The sequence below is a fragment of the Podarcis tiliguerta genome, assembly GCF_965153285.1.
Source record: "Podarcis tiliguerta genome assembly, chromosome: 1".
NCBI classification, from domain to species: Eukaryota; Metazoa; Chordata; class Lepidosauria; order Squamata; family Lacertidae; genus Podarcis; species Podarcis tiliguerta.
The window spans coordinates 6,304,017-6,318,445 of record NC_139534.1 but is presented as its reverse complement, the minus strand read 5'-3'; the positions used below and the strand labels follow the sequence as shown (position 1 = coordinate 6,318,445).

General features: G+C 46.4%; 1 protein-coding gene across 3 annotated transcripts in view; it reads left to right on the top strand.

The window, feature by feature from the left end:
• Positions 1-482: 482 nt before the first annotated feature.
• PTH2R (parathyroid hormone 2 receptor) overlaps positions 483-14,429 on the top strand; it is a 58,647-nt gene continuing 44,700 nt past the window's right edge. The window contains exons 1-6 of one of the 3 annotated variants that reach the window (XM_083401894.1): positions 483-985; positions 6,744-6,849; positions 9,657-9,767; positions 9,859-9,980; positions 10,938-11,035; positions 12,369-12,495. In XM_083401894.1, coding sequence (XP_083258020.1) covers positions 920-985; positions 6,744-6,849; positions 9,657-9,767; positions 9,859-9,980; positions 10,938-11,035; positions 12,369-12,495 — 630 coding nt within the window. In that variant the 5' untranslated portion in view covers positions 483-919. Of the gene's footprint in view, positions 986-6,743; positions 6,850-9,656; positions 9,768-9,858; positions 9,981-10,937; positions 11,036-12,308; positions 12,496-14,429 lie in introns of all 3 variants that reach the window. The other 2 variants (XM_083401893.1, XM_083401895.1) reach the window with 2 other exon arrangements.

Sequence of the window (14,429 nt, the reverse complement as noted above, 5' to 3'; positions counted from 1 at the left end):
TTGTTTAGCTTATAGGTAAATCCGGCACTGCCATAAAACAAAATCTCTCTCTCTTCCTCTCTCTCTCTCTCTCTCACACACACACACACAGAGAGAGAAGCTCGGGTTTTCCCCTACCCCAGTGCGCAGTCATTTTGCACTTGTTTTGCTCCTGTGCTCCTTTTTCTAGGACTCTTGTGTTGCCCACCCTCCACTCCAGCTTTGCCCGCCTTCGCAGAGACCCACGACCCCATAGTACCCCGCAAAGGGATGGTGGAGAGGCAGCCTTGCCCATGTGATATCCAGCGGGCTCCTTGCAGGGGAGCCTGCGTCTTTACGCGCCTCTCCATGATGCGCGCTGCCCATTTTATTCCTACCATCCTCTTAGGTCGTGTCCCTTGACTTCTACGTTTACTCGGCCCTCCTCGGCCAGGGCTTTTCCGATCCCGGACAGGGTCGCCTTTCTTATCCCGGGAGGCTGGCTAATTGCTAGCAGAGGATTTCCCGCCTCCCGTCTAGGAAAGGGAAAAGCCGGAGAGGCAACGCGCGCATCCGCAGCCGCCTCCTGCTTGCCGGACGCGCCTTGCTCGCGCTCAGCGCACTTGCGCGCCTCTGTGGGCAGCATCTTGAACGCACCTGTGCGTCTCCCTTGGCTAGGCTTTGGGCAGCAGCATTTTCTTTCGACCGGAGGAGAAAGACTGGAAGGACCCGAAGCCGCCGCCGCCGCAGCCGGAGGGTCTCGTTTCTTTGCTGCGCCGATTCTTCCCCGCAGAAGAAGCCCAGACCTGCTCGTGGGATCGGCCTTGGGAGGGACTAGTAACTTGCCTCCGGGGTTCCCCATCTTAGCCATCGGGTTTCCTCGGCGCTTTCTTTTTATTCGACGTGACTTTTGCTCGGAGCCCGGAAGCGTCTCCAACTTTGCTCTCCGGTGGCGCGCAGGATGCCAGGCTCCTGGGGACTCCTGGCAGTGAGCGGCTGCTTTCTGGCTATGGCTGCATCGGCACAGGTATTATTATTATCATTATTACTACTATTACTATTTCTTAAATTCCCACACCTCCCGCCATCCGAGGATCACAGGGCGGTTCACAATATAAAAGCACAAAAAGACACACCAAACAAAAACAACCCCCCCCCGCACCCGACACACCGCTTTAAAGGATGGCTTCATTAGCCAAAGGTCTGGGTTCCCCAACTTTGCGCACTTCCCCCCATTCCTTGCTCAGTCTTGCCCGGCTGCGGGTGGGAAGAGAGGAAACCGACGGTTTGCGTAGTTTCACCTTCCAGATCCTAGCGAGCTTAGCCGAATTGAGCGTTTGCAACTTCCAACGGGGACGGGCATTCACTGCAAGCGAATCCTCAAGTTGAAGCCACGCGCAAAGCCATCCTTTGCATTGGAACAGCGCAGGATTCGATCCCGTCCAAGGATGGGGCTGTAAGAAAACGCGATAGGAACTTGCTTAGACCCCCAGCATTAGTTTCATAGGAAATACATCTCTCGATGTTTTGCGGTGCGGCTGAATCCTTAAACGGGTCTCGGAATCCTTCCAAATATTCTGGTTGAAAGTTTGTGGGTTATTTGAAACGCCTCTAGGAGGCGCTCACAACTATGTTAGTTTTCATTACACGGATTTTCAGCCAAGGAATGGGCGACCGAAAAACCCCTTTCAGGCAGCAAAATTTGTAAATTGATGCTGTTGGTAAATAGGATTCTGCCAGTTTGAGCGAGATTCCCTGGAAGTCCTCATTTCTGTTGCATCGGTGGCTTGTCCCGTTTTAGCCAGATGTTCTCGGTTGCTGCTGTCAGTCCTCCTCCTCTGAGCCAAGAGTGATTCAGCTCCGGGTTCTGTCGGAAAAGGAGCTTGGCTTGCTGTTTTGCTGGAATGCAGGCTGGTATTCTGTGCTACACTTTGCCATCTGGTTTTTTGTTTTTCTTAACCATTAAGTGTAAATCCGTCTTTTCTAGAGGATTACATGTGCACTCATGGTGAGTTTTTCTTTTCTTTAAGAAGCATTTAAAGAGATTTAAGATATTCTTGGCTGCTGTTAATGTAAGCAGCTCTATACCGCACTGAGGCTGGTTTAGAATTTGGCCCTTTCTGTCCCACCTGTAGCTTGTCTGGCACTGAATTGGATTGTTGGCTTTGAGTCCAGATTGAAGGCAAGATGTCTCCATCTCAGACTCCCATAGGAGCCTGGATGTTGTGGGCTACTCACATGAAACAAATTTCAGATTTTGATGTGTTTTGAAGGCACTGCTCGCAATTCTGATACCTGAAAAAGTGAATGTGGGGCAGGCATCTTTTAATAAGCGTGTTAAGAAAACAGCTTGTAACCTACAAATGCAGGAATATTCATTGTTGCCAGTGAAACTCCCCCCTGCCTCATCCAGGGGCTATTCCAAGTGTGTGAAGGATAAATCTCATGCCCCATTTGACACTTAGGGTTCCTGCCCAGTTACCAGCATGAATTGCTACCCCCTCCCATAGGATCCTTACTGAAATTTGTCGAGGGGAGAGAGAGACCCAGAATTTCATTTAATGCAGCCATCGGGAACTTGTCTCCCTCCAGATGTTGCTGAACTTGAATTTCTGTCACCCTTAGCTATTGATGCTGCCGGCTGGGACCGGAGGGAACAATGTCAGGAAGGCCACAGCAGAGGCCGATTGAGGGGAGTGTGACCGGTTTGGTCGCACTGGGTGTGAAGCCTCTGGGGTGCCGCAACTATTAAGTAGAATGGAAGGCAAGAGGCAGGGAGGGGCACCAAATTTTGGCTTCACACAGGGCGCTGCTGAAATTTGAGGTCCACCGCTGGCCACTGATCTGCAGTGTTAGAAATTAGCCAGGCGCCTTGTGTGTTTTGCTGCTGGCGTGGGTCCAGGAAGTTTGGTTGAGCCCTTAGAAACATCCATTTGAAGCAGTATACATCTAGAGTCTAAATGACTAAAGAAAGGAGTCTAAATGGAGTCCCCTCCACACCTCATAGAACCACAGAATTGTAGAGTCGGACGGGACCATGAGGGTCATCTAGCTCAACCCCACTTGGGGGGGGGGGGTCCAGCATACTGCACTCCTCCCCCCTCCACCTCCTAGTATGCTGATCCCATTAGAAGCAGGCCAGAGTGATACATGAGGGGTCTAGACAAAGAGGGGCTCCTGGTCGCCCAGGTGAGGGGTGGTGGCGCCTCCCTTTAGGGGAACTGGGTGGCTGAGTTAGCAGCGTGCTTAACTGTATCACACAAGCTGGGAGGCGCCACTGATTTATCATCATGAGAGGCCACTCTGTAGTCTTCCTGGTGGTTATCTTCTTCCAAGTTGCATGAATACAGTAAAACTCACCGGTTGCACATTCCAGAAATAAAAGGTGTTTTACTCTTATTGTGCTTACTCAGGATCACTTAGCTGATACAGTGGTACCTCTGTTTACATACTTCATCCGTTCCGGAGGTCCGTTCTTAACCTGAAACTGTTCTTAACCTGAAGCACCACTTTAGCTAATGGGGCCTCCCGCTGCTGCTGCACCGCTGCTGCGCGATTTCTGTTCTTATCCTGAAGCAATGTTCTTTCTGGGTTGGCGGAGTCTGTAACCTGAAGCGTATTTAACCCGAGGTACCACTGTAAATGGGTGCTTCTTCCCCATTAGTGAGTTGATGCTTGAGGGGAATGGTGAGTTTTAATCTAGGTTAGTGATGGAGCGTGAAACCAAGGTAGTTATTTCAGATTACTGTATTTTTCGCTCTATAAGACGCACCAGACCACAAGACGCACCCAGTTTTTGGAGGAGGAAAACAAGAAAAAAAATATTCTGAATCTCAGAAGCCAGAACAGCAAGAGGGATCGCTACGCAGTGAAAGCAGCAATCCCTCTTGCTGTTCTGGCTTCTGGGATAGCTGCGCAGCCTGCATTCGCTCCATAAGACGCACACACATTTCCCCTTACTTTTTAGGAGGGGAAAAGTGAGTCTTATAGAGCAAAAAATACGGTAATTCACATTGAACAAAGGCTACATTTTTTGTATGCAGCTAACAACACCCAAACACTCCAGTCAGCTCCCCACCCCTTGATATTTTATTAGCAGAGGCCCTGCAGTGATTGTGGCTGAACTCACAACCCCTATGCATGTAAATATCTCTCTATCTCTGTGGCATTATTTAAATTGCTTTGTGACAGGTGCTATAAATCAAGAGAATTTCATAGGAACATAAGTCTGTTCTGGGTCGTTTTTCCTCCTCTGCCTTATCTTGCTGTCTGCAAGTATTTAACATATGCCTTGGCAGCCTTTGCTTAATACAGTATTGATTTTTGCCAGTGTTGGAGTCAGAGGGCAGCTCTGTTGGCTTGGGCAGATCTGCAGTGCTAATTGTGCTTTCCAACTATCAGCTCTAGGCTGGCAAGCAGGAGGTCAAGCGGTTCGTTTTCCCTGGGACTTAAGAAACCAGGAAGCCTGACTCCATTAAGAGACTTTCTCCAACAAATACTTTAGAAGCATTGTTTATATTAAGAGGGCCCCTGCAGAGTTTGTGGGCATCCAACCATGACCTGTAAATTCAGGGAGGGAAACAGTTGCCCAAACCTTTCAATAATTACAATCTGGCAGCCGGCTGACTCATCCATCCCCAATGAGGATGAAGCCTAAATCTAGAATAGAAAGCTGGGGGGGGGGGGGGGGAATGATGATGTGAAAACATGATCTCACAGGCATTTTGGGAGGAAGGTGTTGTGTTTTCTGCTTGCTGTCAGAAGGAAACTGCCCTTTCCATAGTGACTTGATAATGGTATATTGCCTGGGAAAGTCTCCAAAGGCTAAGCTGTCCATACCAAAATGAAAAGCTGGCAGGAATGCCCTTTTTACATTCAAAAGCGTCTTCCATCCCCTGCTAGGATTAGCTCAAAATAAACTGCAATAATAATCTACCACTACCAGGTTTCTTCAAAGTGAAGGGTCTTCTCCCCACTGCTTCAGAAAGCTCAGATCCACCTTGCTGTCCTCATTTATTGCAGTACTGTAAGTGGAGGGTCGGGTGGCGCTGTGGGTTAAACCACTGAGCCTAGGACTTGCAGATCAGAAGGGTGGCGGTTCGAATCCCCGCGATGGGGTGAGCTCCCGTTGCTCGGTCCCAGCTCCTGCCAACCTAGCAGTTTGAAAGCGCGTCAAAGTGCAAGTAGATAAATAGGTACCACTCCGGCGGGAAGGTAAACGCCGTTTCCGTGCCCTGCTCTGGTTCACCAGAACCGGCTTAGTCATGCTGGCCACGTGACCCGGAAGCTGTACGCCGGCTCCCTCGGCCAGTAAAGCGAGATGAGCGCCGCAACCCAGAGTCAGCCACAACTGGACCTAATGGTCAGGGGTCCCTTTACCCTTTAAATGGAGGGTCAGGCAGGCATCTCTGTTCATTATCCAAAACAAGAAGTTTTTTTTTCAATAAGAATCCTTCTGCTTCTTCCCATTTAGAAATAGTAACATTTGTTGAGCAGTAGCTTAGCAGGCGGCTGGATACCAAATTCTGAGGGGCACAACCAGGTGCCCCCATGCAGGCACTGGCTTCCACCGGGATCCCCACCCCTCCCTGGCGAAGGCGGCAGAGCAGCTCAGGCCCACGGTGAGCGGGCATGGGTGGTGGGGAGTCAAATCAAAGTGACATCCCCGGGGCGCAAGTCTGGGCAATGTGTATGGAGGTCCTGGGCTGCCCAGATGACAAGGACACACACCCAGTGGCGTAGCGTGGGTTGTCAGCACCCGGGGCAAGGCAAGTAATTTGCGCCCCCCCCCGCTGCACTGTCCCTCCCCCAGATAGTCCCTCGTGCTCTCTCCGCACCGCACCGCACGCCTGGCACCCTCCCCTCCACAGTGGGCGGCGACCCGGCGGCTCGGATCGGATTCACACAGCCAGCACTGCAGTGAGAGAGAGTGAGTGAGCCAGGTAGGGGCAGAGAGCTGCGAGTGCAAGCGTGCCCCCCCCAGATGTTGCGCCCGGTGCGCCCGGCCCCCCTGCACCCCCCACGCTACGCCACTGTACACATCCCGGCCGCGCTGTGTCCCAAGTGGCAGATTGGGGGGACAGTGTAGGGGCACACAGACCTGTAAGAGAGGGAGTTGTCACTGCAAGGCTTTGCCCACTATAGCAAAATGTGTAGATCTGGCACTGCTTTGATGTTGCAGAGCAGAAAGCACATGGAGCAGATTCTTAAGTAACTGGCTCTGCTGGAACAAGCAGAAATGTCTGCCTCTTCATAAATTTGGGATCCGTTACTAGGAAACCTGAGGTGACACAATCAAAGGCAGATCAGGTTATGTAAAGTCCTGGTGTCTTAACCGTGGCCAAAGCTCTGGGAATTTATTACTTAAAAATGTGTCAAATACTTCAGAATGAAAGTGCAGCCACTATGAAATATGAAAGCTTCCATTGTTTACCTTCTTTTCTCTCCTAAAAGAAGATCCTTATTCACCAGGTTGTTTTCTGCTGCTCCAGAGAAGCGGACACGGAGCAATGGATCCAAACTACAAGAAAGAAGATTCCACCTAAACATTAGGAAGAACTTCCTGACAATAAGAGCTGTTTGACAGTGGAATTTGCTGCCAAGGAGTGTGGTGGAGTCTCCTTCTTTGGAGGTCTTTAAGCAGAGGCTTGACAACCATATGTCAGGAGTGCTCTGCTGGTGTTTCCTGCTTGGCAGGGGGTTGGACTCGATGGCCCTTGTGGTCTCTTCCAACTCTATGATTCTATGATTCTAACCTTATTTCTGTTTGGGTTTGGGTTTGACAGGATGACTTCGATGACACCGTCACAATGGAGGACCAGATTTATCTTCTGCTGGAGGCCAAACTTCAATGCGAACTAAATATCACGTCTCTGCTACAGGAAGAAGGAGGTAGCGTTTCTAAATAACTTGTTTTCTTTCCCCGTCCCATTCCAGACAGCATTTCTAAGGTCTTGTTCACATTCTTGCTTACTCTGCATCCAATGTGCTCCCACTGCTAGTTTCCAAAGCCTCACACACACCATGTTAGCCGCAACAGGCCTATCGTTTCTTGACAAAAACTGCAGTTTGAGATGCTTCCCCGCAAATCACCTTCAGTCCACTGAAGATCAAAAGAGAGTAAAACTACATTCCTTTTTATTTTATTTTTATTTTTTTATATATATTATTTCAGAAATTTTTAGCATACAGTATTATGTTGGGTTGAAATAAACGACAGACGAGTGACAAGTGTCATACGGGAGGCATCTCTCGAGCATGTCTCGGGGAGTCCCTTTTATTGAATCTTACAGCATTGCCACGTATGTGCTTGTTGCTGATTGGTTAACACAAAGACAAAGCAAGGGTTGCATATAGGCTGCATATAGGCATTAATCATCAATAGATTAAAGGGTTGGGAAAGGAACACAGAGTTAGACAGGTGTGAAAACCTCCATTACTAAACTATCACTAATGATTGATATACTCCTTTATTAAACTACTGATTGATATAGCAAAACTTAAAGGGGCATAACCATCACATTCCATAGATGTGGTCAAGTCACGGTACAATGTTTTCATGAACTTAATATGAACTGAACATTCTAGGCAGAAACAAAACTTCCCATCAGTATTATTTACATTAATCCATAACAAATTCAATATCATTATAGGGGTTCTTCCGACCCCCGGTCTTCCCCCCACTCCTCTCCCCAGTTTCCAATAATTGTCTCTTCTCTTTTCCGCGACTAAATACTTTTATCCAATCTATTAAATCTCCTTTTTCAGTACCCTTTATCAGATTATATCACAAGTGCTAATCCAATCCTGCTAACGTTTTAAAATGTTTACAATGCTCCTTCATATATTCTCTAAAGGTAATCCATTCATTTCTAAATTTATTGTCCTTTTGGTGTCTAATCTTCCCAGTCAATTTCGCCATTTCGGCATAGTTCATCAGTTTCAATATCCATTCTTCTTTCGATGTGGTTCTTTCTCCTTCCATCCCTGGGCATATAACATTCTTGCTGCTGTCATCGAATACAGTGGTACCTCGCAAGACGAATGCCTCGGAAGACGAAAAACTCACAAGATGAAAGAGTTTTTCGTTTTCTGAGTTGCTTTGCAAGACGGATTTCCCTATGGGCTTGCTTCGCAAGACGAAACGTCTTGCACCTTTTTTAAAAAACCGCCAATGCATTCCTATGGGAAACCGTCAATACGCAGTGGTGCTTCGCAAGACGAAAAAATTCACAAGACGAAAAAACTCGCAGAACAAATTAATTTCGTCTTGCGAGGCACCACTGTACATAGATAGGACCTGAGAGTAAGACTGCATTCCTATGCAAACTGGGAGTGAACCCCAATGAGTATAGCAGAGTGTGGTTCTGTGTAGACACACACAGGACTGCACTGTGAAATAATAATAAATTCCAAACACCGAGATAAAACTACATTTTCAAATTAAAATAAAGGAAATGGGAGATGATAGTTAGCCAAAACAAGCTTTAAGAGCTTTTCCCCTCCCTAAAAGGAAGAAACTCTAAAGCAGATTTAAGGTTGGATGGGAAAATGCCATTATAGCTCAGTTACCATTAGAGTGCAAGAAATAATGATAACAGAAGGAGGAGGAGGAGGAGGAAGGCAGGCTGGGAGACAGGGACAGAAGAGCAATCAGCCACTTCATTGTCTAATAACTGGGCAAAGACTTGATAAAGTGAAGCTAGAGGAATAGAAGGAAGGAGCATCTGCTTAACAATTGGAAGAAATGGAAAGAGTGAGAATCAATTGCGGGGGAAATGTTTGGCAGAAGAAACAGAGGGAAGCGTGGAGAGAGAGAGAGAGAGAGTCTGCAGAATATTTTTTTTTTCCTTATCTATATCTTGATACTGTTTTATATTTCTCTTCGCTGAGGCTTTTGTTAACAAAATGCACAACGGCAGTCAATCTGTTCCAGGACTTTGTTCACTATCCTGAGGCAACGGTGTTGGTTTAGTCCATTGAAAATGTATATCAACTTACTTAATTCCAGGGGAAACAGCAATTTTCTGGGGGCAGTATCAACCTAGAAGCATTTGAGACCATTCTCGGAATCTGTGTTCATTCTGACTAATTTGATTGTTTGTTAATTATTTGAATTGCTTTACCATTCTTCATCCAAGGATCACAAGGAGGTTTACAATATAAAAACACAAAAATACATAACATAGAAACACACAACAGCAACTCCCCCAGTTTAAAAGGCCATTGATTGTTTACTTAGCCAAAGTGCTTTCGCCTGGTGCTGAAAAATATGCAATGAAGGTGCCAGACAAGCCTCCCTGGAGAGAGAGTTCCACTAGTGGGGAGCCACCACAGAAAAGGCCCGTTCTTCTGTTGCTGCCTCAGATGATAATTGCAGGATCCAGGGACCAGTTGTTAAATTGTCATATAACAAAATAAGATGACCCAAAGATATGTGCTGTTGTAAGTGCCTGCAATATGAAAAGTTGTTTCTTTGCAAATCTGAGCTGCTTGAATCCTCACATTGATTCTGACACAAATTGGAGAATATTTTTAGCTTCCGTTTAGGCAGAAAATGCTCTGTTCTTGCCTCATTTGGAGGGAAGTAATTTTGAAAGCATTTAAAAAAAAAACAACCCAGAGGATCACACACTGTGCTCTTTCCTGCTTTTTCTCATGTTCTTCATTTACAGCTTATTTCTGCTTTCCCCCTACAGAAGGCAACTGCTTCCCAGAATGGGATGGTCTGGTCTGCTGGCCCAGGGGGTCTGTGGGGAAAACATTAGCTGTCCCGTGCCCTCCTTATATATATGACTTCAATCACAAAGGTACCAGCAACATGTTTCACGTTGGATTTTATCTCACACGAAACCTAGCCGGGGAAAACCTTCTCATGGGAACGCCTCTTCTCTCTTGCAGGCATGGCTTTCCGACACTGTAGCTCAAATGGAACGTGGGTCTCTGTGCAAAGTTTGAACCGGACATGGTCTAATTATTCAGAATGCTTTGACTTCCTGCAAGCAGAAAACAGCCTAGGAAAGGTACATGCTTTTTCACCAGCAAAGGAGCAGAGCTGTGGGTGCTTGAGGGTGTTTTAGTGCTGAGAGTGTTGGGGAACCTAACTGGCTTTTATTACTAATTAATCCATAATTTTAAGGGACGTGGGTGGTGCTGTGGGTTAAACCACAGAGCCTAGGCCTTGCCAATCAGAAGGTCAGTGGTTCGAATCCCCGCAATGACGGGGTGAGCTCCTGTTGCTCGGTCCCAGCTCCTGCCAACCTAGCAGTTCGAAAGCACAAAGTGCAAGTAGATAAATAGGTACCGCTCCGGCGGGAAGGTAAACGGCATTTCCGTGCGCTGATCTGGTTCACCAGAAGCCGCTTAGTCCTGCTGGCCACATGACCCGGGAAAACTGTCTGTGGAAAACGTCGGCTCCCTCGGCCAGTAAAGCGAAATGAGCGCCGCAACCCCAGAGTCGTCCGCGACTGGGCCTAACAGTCAGGGGTCCCTTTAATCCATAAATTAGAGGGTAGGAAGAGCTCAGTCTATTTTAGTCTTAATTCTTGCAATTAGATTGCACTATAAGGAGAGGGTGCCTACGTCTTGATAACGATTAAATATTGTAAACTGTGCCAGAAACTACCATGACTTGAGAAACGTCACCTTCAGTCGTTCTCCAGGACATGGCAAATCTCCAACACCACCGTGAGGGAGGGGGGCACTCAGAAGAAATGTTGGTCACCCCAAAACAATGCATAGAAATTCTTTAGCATCATACAACAGCCGTACGGATTGGAGCATACCTTCCCAGAATGGGTAGTACAATGGGGTTGCAGGTACAATCCTGGCTTTACCTCCATGCAGAATAGGATTGTGTTGGTCTGTAAATGACAGCAGTTGAGCTCCAGACTGGGTTGTCTTAAAGGACATATCTTAGAACTTCTCAATTGTGCGCTGAAGGAGAAAATAAATCCTGGAACATCTTCTGTTTCCTCCAGAGGGAATTCTTTGAACGCCTCTATGTCATGTACACCGTTGGGTATTCCATCTCGTTCTGCTCTCTGGCTGTGGCGATCTTCATCATGGGCTACTTCAGGCGAGTAAATCACACCTCTAGAATCTGTCCGTCCTCTCTTAAACCTTTTAGCCAGTCCTAAGATGACATAGGGACGCGGGTGGCGCTGTGGGTAAAAGCCTCAGCGCCTAGGGCTTGCCGATCGAAAGGTCGGCGGTTCGAATCCCCGCGGCGGGGTGCGCTCCCGTTGTTCGGTCCCAGCGCCTGCCAACCTAGCAGTTCGAAAGCACTCCCCGGTGCAAGTAGATAAATAGGGACCGCTTACTAGCGGGAAGGTAAACAGCGTTTCCATGTGCGGCTCTGACTTGCAGACCCGGAAGTGTCTGCGGACAGCGCTGGCCCCCGGCCTCTTGAGTGAGATGGGCGAACAACCCTAGAGTCTGTCAAGACTGGCCCGTACGGGCAGGGGTACCTTTACCGTTACCTTTTAAGATGACATAATGTCTGCAATTCCTACGATGACTACCCCTCCCTTGCGCTCACATTCTTTCCCTCACAATGGCAAGTGGATAAATTTAATTGCAGTATAAAATGGAGTGGTTTTCATTGGCTGAACACCTGAATCCAGTCAATACCACTGGGGAAACTGAACATTGTACACAATTGTGAGTGACAAAGCCCAGGACTTTATATATGTATTACATTAAAAAGCTGCCTCAGCAGGCTGAGATTTGAGCCAAGAAAGGGCATGGAGAAAAAATGATTATTTTTTTCCCTGCTGGCCGCATCTATATTTATGATGGCAGATAGACATCTAGAATCCCAGTGGGGGAAAGATGCTGGAGGACTTAATTCTGAGCAGAAAAAACAACCGGTGGGGAAAGGATTAAGTAGCTCCCACACACAGCTACTTCTCTACTGAAAATGTTAGCATCCCAAGTTCTTTCTCATTTTTAAAAACTGTTTGAACCCCTTTTTCACTCATTTGCATGCAATGTTTAGTTTGCCTCTCTCTTTGTTATGACACTTGAAGGGAACATAATACATTGGAGCTTTGTTTAACATGCAGCGACTCCTCCTTAAGGGCTTATATTACAACTGAAACCATCCTATTGCTGTCACGTTTTAGAATGCTTACCTGTGCAATTGGTAGACCATTGTAACCTGCTGTTCAGGCAACATGCCCACCTGATATCTGCCGCCAGTGGTGCTCTTGGAACAACTGTAGGTTTCCTTTTCTGACGCGTTAAATTCAAGAGCTTTTCAAGAGTCAGGACTGGGTCTGATCCAGCAGGGCTCTTACTGAGTTCTTATGCTCCCTTTAATTAGGTTTCCCCTCCCCCCTTGCACACAGGAGACTTCACTGCACCCGGAATTATATACACCTGCATCTGTTTGTCTCTTTCATGCTCAGAGGTACCAGCATATTTATAAAAGACAGAGTAGTTCATGCTCATATCGGAGTCAAAGAGCTTGACTCGCTGCTCATGGGTGACCTGCAAAATATCATAGCGGCTCCAGCCCTGGACAAGTCCCAGTACGTAAGTACTTCTCCCCTCTTCTTGCTAAGGTTCATCCATCGTTACCTAACAGAATCACTGTTCAATATTCTCTCGCGCCCAATCCACATATGAGAACACTAAAACCAAAGTGACCCAGCAGGCAGAGACTGAGTGAAATTCAATGTAGTGCTTGGTGGAGCATGCCCAGTGAGACTTTTTCCCTCTCCTTCCCCTGTGGACCCTCTAAACCTGTTCTGGGGACTAGCAAAAATGTACAGAGTAAGTAACAAATTGTGTTGGAAATGTCAAACAAAAGATGGTGATTTTTTTCACATGTGGTGGACGTGTGAAAAAATGAAAAAAAATTGGGACATAATGTATAACGAAATGAAAAAACTATTTAAATACACTTTCCCAAAGAAACCAGAAGCATTTTTGCTAGGGATAACAGGGGATGAATTAAAAAAGGAAGATTACAAACTATTCATGTACGCAACGACTCCTGCTAGAATTTTAGTGGCTCAGAAATGGAAATCCCAAGAAATCCCAACTTTAATGGAGTGGCAGACAAAAATGTTTGAATACATAGAATTGGCAAAATTGACTTATAAGATTCGGAACCGAAAAGAAGCAAAGTTCGAAAAGGATTGGAGTAAATTTGTTGAATATACACGGAGTAATTGCAAGAATTTAAAAACTGTAGCAGGATTGATGTAAATCTTGTGATGTGGACGGAGTGTAAATAAGAAACTGTAAGAAAAGATTTGAGACATGAAAACCGTTGAAGGGATGGAAGAAAGTTAGGGCGCAATAAGGCGCAGGGTAAATAAGAAGACATACATTTTTTTGAATGTAAGAGTATTTGTTTTATTTGTTGTTGTTACAAAAAAGCAATAAAAAGTATTTGAAAAATAATAATAAACATGTTCTGGGGATTCCCCCAACTCTCCAGAGCAGATTTAGGGCGCACAGGGGGACCTCATTCCGTTACATGAGTGGAACTCATCATATGCATGCAACACCTTCGTTGAGTCTCGCCCCTTATGGTTGGTAGCAGGAAGCCATTAATATTTCCTGGGCATCCAAATCGACCGATTTCAGTGATGGTCCCTGAGCCTTCCTAGTTGCTCAAACTTCAGTGCTGGACTCCTGAAAGAGTGGCATTTCAGCTGGTTCAGAATGGGCCCAAGTCACCCGTCTCCACAGGAGTCAGCCAGTACATGCTGAAAAAGTAAATATATATAAATACATTCCACACCTGGATCCTGGGTTCCTTCGAGATCCTGGGATAGAAATTCAGTAAATAATACTGAAAAGAATACAGTTCAGCAAAGAATACTGTCATTTGAGCCAATTTATTTGTAGTGTTGTTTCCCAGCTTCAGCAGAATTGTGAAAAAATACCTTAGAAATAATTGTATAGTTTTCAGTGTGACCAGTCAATACCACTTACTACTATTACTACTATTATCCTTAATTAAATTTCACCCAAAGATCACAGGGCAACACTGTGTATATTGTGTTTTACAATACATTGGTACCTCGGGTTACAGACGCTTCAGGTTACAGACTCCGCTAACCCAGAGAAATATTACCTTGGGTTAAGAACTTTGCTTCAGGATGAGAACAGAAATCGTGGTCTGGTGGCGTGGCGGCAGCGGGAGGCCCCATTAGCTAAAGTGGTGCTTCAGGTTAAGAACAGTTTCGGGTTAAGAATGGACCTCCAGAATGAATTAAGTTCTTAACCTGAGGTACCACTGTATAAAAACACAAAAACACATAACATAATAACAAACAAAAACCACCCCCACCCCAGTTTTAAAGGCCTACCACAAATTATGCAGCTGAGTTTACCGCATTTGGGTAAATTGCAGAGATCAGCACACCTGTAGTGCAATGGATAAGCCTCACCTGGGAAAGCCATCTTTGCGACTGTGGTATCTCCCCTGCTACATTATTTTATGTTGGCACTAG